Here is a 9,017-nt window from a genome sequence, read left to right on the forward strand (position 1 = left end):
TCATTTTTTGAAAATAGAATGAAAAAAAAAATGGTTAAAACAAAAGTATTTCATAAATTGTAAAAACGAAAATGATTTGGAAAAAGTGAATAAAAAATAGAAAATATTTTCACAAATACTTAGTTTGCCATGCAAATCTAAACTTTTGACAGGTCTTTCGGTGTAAACCGAGACACCGTCTTCTCACCATAAATTTTATTTTATAATAAAAATAAAAATAAAAACTAGTGTTGAAATTATATTTAAGCAGATAATGTTAACCGGGTGTGCCTTATTTTGGCCGACAATTAAAGGTGTTAAAATCAACTTAATGGAATCTACAAAATGGAATAACAAGTTTTTCCATGATGAGATTGAAAGCACACAATCACATACATGAACATCACAATATTTATTTTGCATAATTACTCTCACAATCTGCTAAATGATTCAAAACTGTACCCACACAACCGTTCTCAATATCCAATACACCCTAAAGAAGGAAAAGAGACATATAAAAACATTGCATAAAACAACAGCATTTGATCTATGACCACCCAAATTGATAATCAAGAACATAGACCAATGCCAGGGAGAAAGGATAAAGCAGGATAGCTATTATTGATGTCCATAGAGGGAAAACCGTCCGGAAACTGGCGAAGGCACCCATGACAATGCAAACGATGAGAATAACCAACACTTCTGAAGAAAAGTCCCATGTCAAACCCCTCACATATACGAGTGCCAAGAAGACCGATAGACATAGCACATTGTTCATCGTTACTGCACCATATATCTGCAAAAAGAAACATCATTATTTGTTAAATGTCTTACGAAATCTTAGGTAGTCAAAAAAGTTAGCAAGTACAATAACAAAAGAAGAAATGATAGAGTAGCATGTCTAAGGACCTAACATAAAGAAATCGGCACTATGTTTAACCTAAGCAGCCAGTCTTGCTACACTAGCACTATCTTAAACCCCAGTCCCCACGTTAACTTTGATCACAAAACCAATTTTCTTAGCTGAGTAGAGTTGTGCTGTGCATTTGCTCAATTGTCATTTTTTGCAGGTCCATCTTGTCAAGTAACATTTTGTGTGATAGAGAAAGAGACAAATTGGTCCCTCAGATTAAAATTAAACAAGAAAGGAACGTCTTGGTCCCTAAGTCAGATTTTATCTAAAACTTTTTTCTTCCTCCCACTTCTTAATGTGGTCTGTTCTTCGGTACACATTAAGAACATTTTTCTGGATATATAAATATATTATTGCTTGAGAGAACGTGAACACTACCCATCCAGCATCACATGTATTCAAATGCCAGAAGAACTTAATTTGGTTTTAATTGTTATACTAGTTGTGCTATTTCAATTTTGAAAATACCACATCAAAATAAATTATAACTGAATCATTAAGGGTCTGTTTGGTTCGAGGTAAATGGAGGGGAGGGGATATTATTAATTATTTGTGTTTGGTTCAGTTTTTAGGGGGGGAAGAGAGGGGAGAGGAGGGGAGCAAAATCCCTCATAATCCAACATTTTGCTTCCCCCCAAATCGGGGGGATTTGGAGCGGAGGGAACCTCATTAAAATTTTATTAAATTGTCATAATTATCCTCAATTATTTTTCTTAATTCCAACATTATCCTTATTATTTTATTTTTTTTGACAGAACATTATCCTTATTATTCTGAATTTATATTTTACACAATTTTTCTTCTTCTTGGCGTCACTGGTTCACGTTTTGCTCACAAAGTTTTCTTCTTTATGTTACAGAACTTTTACTTCCCTGCATCCCTTGTTTTTATATATGTATTATACATTGTTATTTTATTTGTTTTATATCTCATTGTTCTTGTTATATTTTTTGTATGTCCACTCCTTTTTCTATTTTAGTTCCGTAAAAAGAATGATGTTTATTTTAGTTGTTCTTCTTCTCGATCTACTATGATGTTTATAATCCCTTTTTTATAGTCTAAAAAAATTGAAAAATTGTTGTGAATAGATATAATTTGATTTGTATCGAATATCTATTAACTATGAAATTATGAGACTCTTTTAAAATTATATAAGGATATAAAAGTAAATTAGTTTTAAAATTTCTCCCCTCCCCTCTTGAACCAAACATATATATATAATTAAAATCCCTCCCCTCCCCTCCCCTTCCTTCTTTTGAACCAAACATATATATAACTACAAATTTCACCTCCCCTCCCCTCACCTCCCTTCCCCTTCATTAAAATACCTCCCCTCCCCTCCCCTCCCCCTATGTTGAACCAAACAGACCCTAACTGTAAATATCACCCTGAATAAGTCCTAGTGTTGTACAGCAAAGTCACAATTAAATAGACCAAAACAGCAAATGAAATAAGTGGGAGCTAATTTCCAAATGCTTTATATAGTTATAATTTACAATAAATTCATGCATACTAATGCCTAAAAGAGAGTATTAAACAAGAAAACAAACCTCAGAAAATGTTAATGATGCTGTTTGCCTCTTATCACGACTAGCAAAAATTATTGCCGATACTGCTTCACTTGAATTGGTTGCAAGAGGTAGAAAAATGAAGGAAATGAAGAAAGCTGGAATACTTGTAGCATCAGAAAAGTTATCAACTACATCAACCAAAGGATCAGCAAATGCAGCAGCAATAAGAGAACCTAGTAACAGGAATAATCCTGCTTTGATGGAAATCCATTTAGCATTCTCTACACCCTCAGAGACTTCATCACCGTGACCCCCGACATCTAGAAGATCGTGTTCCCTCTTTGTTTCCTGTGCACAAAAGCCTTGTCAGACTTGTGTACCGAAATGGACAAGTTTACGAAGCTGAGCAAAGCACAACTTACTGTGTGAAAATCGCTTAAAAACTTCACAGTGTGTGAACCAGCATCACCAGCTGGAGCACGAGAACGCCCCGCTGCTTGAAGCCATCTACAGACTCCAGTAACAAATTCTTCTTCATCAATAAGTTGATTACGAGAAGTATCAAAATCTGCCATTATTCTTCTCACAGCATCATCGTGCTCCAAGTCAATCTCCTCAAATTGAATTCCAACAACTAGTGCTGTCATTTCACCGTGAGTAAGATGCCCATCTTTATTTTCATCAATGGTTGCAAACAACCTGTATAAGGAAAGTGAGTAAAATGTGAGGTATTTTTTGGTTGTGGCAACAAAAGCATGGGGCCCACCAAAAAGCAGTCTTTCCTTCTTATTATACAGGAAACCAAACAATGAGAAGAACTTTGGATTTTGCGCTTTCTTTCAAGGCACTGTCATTCCTTTTTCACTGGTTCCAAATATAGTGTAAAACTAGCATGTCTTAACTCGAAGCACAAATAAGAGAAAGCCTTACTTTTTAATTACTTCTTTATTCGGTGTACCATCATCATTTAGCAGCCTTCCCAATGAACGCATCTTCAAATGTCTCAAAAGTCCCACAATAACATGCTTGTGTTTAATATATTCCAATTTTCTCTTTTGTATCCAGGGCTGGAAAATCTGCACCATTTTTTCATTTTGCTCAATTTCTAGATGTTTAAAATAACAGTAGACAACTTTGACGAAAAAAATAATATAAATAAGAGCAGACAATATTCATCCAGTATAAAGTTACTGCGAGTGCCAACTGTAGAATAAAATAAATTACATGTACCATTGGTGTTAAATATGGCGCAGGAAACACAAGTACACCACAAAAACGAAAAATACCTGGTAAAGGCAATAAGAGATCAATAAACAGACAGAGACAACAAAACCAATCAAAACAGCCAAGTGCCTTCCAGAAGTTGAATGGAGAATCTGTGGTAATTGAACAATCAAAAATGGAATGACGGATATAATCATAATCCTTGCAGCATAACTTGTCCAAATATCAGTACTAACACCAGAACCTGCACAAGGAGTTTTAGTAGAACTGCGGATCAATATGAATCGAACACTACAGGCATGTAAACAGAACAGCAGACATCATGGTTTAAAAACAAATGAAAAAACAAAAAAGAATTGGGTGAATCGCAATATAGCATCAACCAGGACCCCTTCTTAGAGTCTCAAGCTCATCTAATTTTTAACACAGGAGACAATAATTATCTTTGCACCCATCCAGTTGTCTGAATGCATTATAAAAATAAGTGATCCAAAATCCTGGTTGAAAGAAACTAAGGTACTCACAGTCAATGTTTTAAATTGTGAATGTGTAGCAATCCTTAATATTGCAAAAACATGTGGTCAAATACGGCTGATATGGTCAATTAAAATCACGGAGCGTTTTTTAAACCTTGCTTGGAGTTATTCATACGTTAAATATCTTCCAAATATTACTACTTGTTAGAGATGTTATCAAATAAAACCATTCATTTGCTTTCACAACAATTTACTTTTAAGCTTTTGGGATAGTCTGTTCATAACATGATGCCATCTCCATTCTTCGAGGAAAATAGAAACAAAGGGAGTGAGATGAAATTAAGCATAAAGTAGGTGGTCCTGTGCATTAAGCTCTAGAAATGATCGATAACACTCCTCAAAGAACAATCCAATTAACAAACAAGTATCCAGCATAAAAATAGTGAAAGATAAAATACAGTATATGTTTTAGAAGAAACTCTAGAACGAAGTTGAATGCTTGGATGACCATAAAGAGAATGAAAGAAAACATTATAATCTAAATGCCAGGGAAGAAACTCACAAATTTTTTAAAATTGAACAATGAACAATATGAAATGACATACCAGTTAAATGGAATCCCCTAGTGTCTGTTGAATCTAATGCAATTGAATCCTCAATGTCACACTTGCCTACAATTACACAAGTCCCCCATATTATAGTGAGAAGCAGCACTGTTGATCCAGCTAGCAGTCCCATTCCAACAGATACCTGACTTTGAGCAACTTCGGGACTTCCTGAAAGCCCAGATACTAGACAAAACAAGAAACAAAAATTACATATCAAAAAACAAAACACACAAAAGCACTATATAAGCATATACCCTCGTAGATGAGATGAGAGCTACATAGCACCATCACTTCAGATCATAAATGTGTCCGGTGTGAGACATGTGTCAGTGTCTAACAGGACATGGACACATGTGGTTACATTAAATAACTTTAATTTTTTTCAAATTATAACGGTGTCTACTGTTAGTGATGTGTCTGGTATTTGTGTGTGTGTGTGTCAATGCTTCATAGGATGAGAGACAAAAAATTGACAGAGAAAAGGAAATCCAAAGCAAATATATGTTCATAAGATTAGACAAAAAGAAGAAAATGTAGCACCAACACTTGGGATTGAAGGCATGTTCGGTGTCTGACACGAACCAACACGTGTGATTACATTTCATCACTTCCTTTTTCTTAAATTATTACCAGTGTCGTGTATGGTGTCTGTGTCAGTGTTCTTTATAAAGGTAATTGTAATGCCAACTTGTGGAGTTCATGGATCTCTAATGCTTCATAAAAGTGGAGCACCAAAAAGAAAAATTGAAAATAAAAGCAAAAAAGAAAGGTGATTGTAATTCTGTTTTGTGGGGTTCATGGATATATCTCATGCTTCATTAAAGCTAAGCACCAAAAAAATTGAAAACGAAAGCAAAAACAAAAAGGGGATAAAGTTCAACAAAACATAACATAGGAAGCAGAAACTGGACCAACACAACGCAGAATCCAATTGAGTTAATCCAAGAAACATTCTCTTCACTAAGTTATATAACGAATCAAAAACACTTCCATAAAACACCTCAAAAGAGAATATACAAAGAGGCAAAAAAACAAAAAGGAAGATATTTGACATGAACAACAAGATTCTGATTTGAACAAAACGTCACATTCAAAATAGTATGATTCATCATTTAAACTAACAAAACCAGTGAATAAGGCAGAGAATCAGAACAACCCAAATATATGAAATTTTAATACAAAATAAAAAATTTCATTTTCATATCTACAGTAAAATAGATTCTAACTTCAATTCGTAAACCTCAACTAAATATGTGTTCATTTCTGCTCTTACAAAAAATTATTTTAAATAAATTGATTTTAGTTAAAAGTGAATCACCATATAAAGTGGTTTATCCTTTAATACATATAAGTTGAACGGTATAAAAATCAAGTTTGAAGTCAAAAATCACAAATCCTAGTTTAAATTAGAATCAATTATGTCCCCTCGGATTAGTCGGTCTTTACACCAATACCGAGAGCTTCCTAAAAAAATAGAATCAAGTCTAAAGACAAAATCAGTTATCTCGAACAACGTCATCCAAACATATCAAAATCAATTCTACACATCGAGAATCAATTTTGACACCTCCAAAAAGCAGAATCAAACATACAAAGTCTAATACTCAAAGTTAAACAGAATCAACAAATAATCAGTTAATTTTTGAAAACAAAATAAATAATCACTTAAATAAGTGAAATTGATAAAACAAAAAAATGAAAATTACCGAGGATGAGCATGGCATCAGGGAGAGCACCAAGAATAGGAAGAAACAAGCCACCAACAATGCCAGGACCCAAGATCTCAAGCAAGAGTTCACTACCATTAGATAAGAAAGTAGCAGCAGTGTACATGAGGAATCCATAAACAATGATAAGGAACAAGTTACCGAAAACGGTTGTGGTGCATGGTAAGAAACCGTAGGTCTGTTCACAGGTGGATTCTTCTCGTAAATCTGTTGGAAGACGGAGAAAGTTGGAACCATCGGAAATTAGATCGCGAGTAAATAAGCGAGCGTGTGATTGAGTGAATAGGATTGTGACTATGCCGAGGAAAAGGAAGAGGAACGGTGTGCGGTGGTTGTGGCGGTGGTGACGCCGGCGGGAACGAGGTGGGGAAGTGAAAGAGAGAGACATGACTGACTGACTGACTGGGTATTATTATGTGGAGAGAACTAGCAATGGATGAGATACATTTGGTGTGTGTTTGACTGTTGATTGATTGAGTAAAAAAATGGGAATTGGATTTGTCCGTCCAAAATAGAAAGGATTCATACGCGGCGTAAACCAAGTTGTAAGCGCATTTAATGTTGTCATAATCAGCTTTATTGCGTTGTTTATGGAATTAAATGATCCAACTACTATTTTTAAAGAATATCGTAAGTACATCACTCGTACCGCAAAGTGCGATCGGGTTGGTGGAACCGTAGGTAGAATTGATACCAGAATTAAACTAGGTGGTCGAGTAGGCCTTACCGTAGTGTCTGTTTTGGTATTTTGCATTAGTGTTCCGCTTATATACGATGCATTTGTTTTGTATCCCCTATTTTATCGGTCTATGTTTGTATTGTGCATTTAAGAGCAATATATGTAAAATGGACCGAGCTATGTAGGCTTTTGCTTATCGGACCGAGCTAGGCAGGCCGAGACCATGAAGTTTAATTGGTCGGGTCAGACGGGTCCCTTTATATGAAAATTTCTCATCTCACCTACCCACTTTCTCACCACCCCCTAGAAATTCGATTTTTGCCCTTGGTCAAAAAATTCGGAACGCGTTTTCCGAATTTTTTTAGTTCAAATTTGGAAAAGATTCGGAAAACACATTCCGAAGTTGTTTTTAAAGGCAAAAAAAATTAAGAAAACGTGTTTCGGATTTTTTGACCAAGGGCAAAAATGGAAAAATAAGGGGTGAGTGAGAAAGTGGGTAGGTGGGATGAGAAATTTCCCTTTATATGTCCTTGCCCTCTAGGTTGGGCCGGGCCGGGCCGGCCCCTTTGACAGCTCTAATTATAGTCTTCAAAATATTTATTACTATAAATTCAAATAATTAATTTTTCACAAGCTAGATATATTTTTTTAAAAAAAAGTAATAATTGTGTAAAAAAAAGTAATAATTGTATCTAAAAATTTGTAGAGAGTCCTATATTTAAGAATAAATTTTTATCGTAAAAAATTCTTATAATTAGGTCCGAATGGAGTAACGATTTTGATAAAGTGCTTGGAATAGTTATTTTAGAGTAATTATACTTTATAACGATTTTATACTTATTATTTAGTTCAATCGTTCATTTTACTAAATATTATAAATTGAATTAATTAATTTATCAGTCATTAGTTATTCACTATTTTTTTTATGTTAGTTATTTACAATTTTTTTCTCCAAGTAGTTTGATGACTAAAATTTCATCTTTTAAAATTTACAAGTGAAATTATCAGAAATTGAATTGGTCCTGTATATTATAGGAATTGTCCCTACCAACTAGAAGTATACCTCCCAGAGAAATTATTCACTATTTTATTGAAGGTATATTTTGTTTTTGACAAAATATTTAATAAAAGTTGAAAAAGAAAATGTGAATATGAAAGGTTTGAAATATAATCGGCAGGATCAAATTTTGATTTCCTGAGAGAGTGGTCGACATGACAGATGTTTGGTAGTTAGATGGATAAAAGGAGTTAAGAAGGTAAGGTTGAAGTTGAAGTAGGTCCGGTGATGTTAACGTATTATTTGAACTGTAGTAGAATCTGTGAGGGCTTGGGTTCCACCATGTGTATTGTTTAAGGAAAATGTTAAACGGTGTCTCTGGGGTATTTGTTAAATATATCAACATGAAAATTTTATCTCATAAATTATGCATTTAATGTTTTAAAATGTGTAAAGTTATCTCTCTCATCATTACTTTTATCATTTATTTCCTTTTTTAATTTACTTAACAAGTGTTACGGAGCACTGTTTAGCATTACCCATTAGAGTATTTAATTGTAATACTCCAACTATAATTTTGTCAAAACAAAAAATACTCCAACTATTTCTTTCCAAATTTTTAGGGTACGTGACCACCGCATCATGTCATTTTCCAGGGCCGACATATGGATACAAGCAACTCAACTAATTGGGTTTTAGATTATTTATTTTTGCTTAAACATTCTGCTTCTTAGGAAAATGATGTCTTGTTAAAGTAGTTTATTGATGAGAGTTTTACCTCTAAAATGAATAAATAGAAAATTTCAAATTTGAACAGTCTCAAACATATTGCAATGTTACCCTAATTTTTGTCAACTGAATTATACTTACAACAACATATCATCCTAATTTTATAACTATAAT

The 9,017-nt window shown here is 33.9% G+C and overlaps 1 protein-coding gene across 1 annotated transcript; it reads right to left on the minus strand.

The window, feature by feature from the left end:
* Positions 1-372: 372 nt before the first annotated feature.
* On the minus strand, positions 373-7,025 carry LOC123895109 (sodium/calcium exchanger NCL). The gene is made up of 7 exons (XM_045945316.1): positions 6,418-7,025; positions 4,709-4,894; positions 3,690-3,871; positions 3,334-3,479; positions 2,826-3,102; positions 2,443-2,751; positions 373-775 (listed from the first exon to the last, which is right to left on the minus strand). Exons 1-7 carry the CDS (start codon positions 6,824-6,826, stop codon positions 527-529), a joined length of 1,758 nt encoding a protein of 585 aa, XP_045801272.1. The 5' UTR covers positions 6,827-7,025; the 3' UTR covers positions 373-526.
* Positions 7,026-9,017: the final 1,992 nt, after the last annotated feature.

Source organism: Trifolium pratense, linkage group LG7, assembly GCF_020283565.1.
Source record: "Trifolium pratense cultivar HEN17-A07 linkage group LG7, ARS_RC_1.1, whole genome shotgun sequence".
Lineage (NCBI taxonomy): Eukaryota > Viridiplantae > Streptophyta > Magnoliopsida > Fabales > Fabaceae > Trifolium > Trifolium pratense.

Excerpts from the sequence above, each read along its gene's own strand:
- LOC123895109 (XM_045945316.1), bottom strand. The coding sequence starts at position 6,826 with ATGTCTCTCTCTTTCACTTCCCCACCTCGTTCCCGCCGGCGTCACCAC. Across the intron at positions 3,872-4,708 it reads TAGGGGATTCCATTTAACTG|GTTCTGGTGTTAGTACTGAT; the intron begins GTATGTCATTTC and ends CTCCTTGTGCAG. Across the intron at positions 776-2,442 it reads CATCATTAACATTTTCTGAG|ATATATGGTGCAGTAACGAT; the intron begins GTTTGTTTTCTT and ends TTCTTTTTGCAG.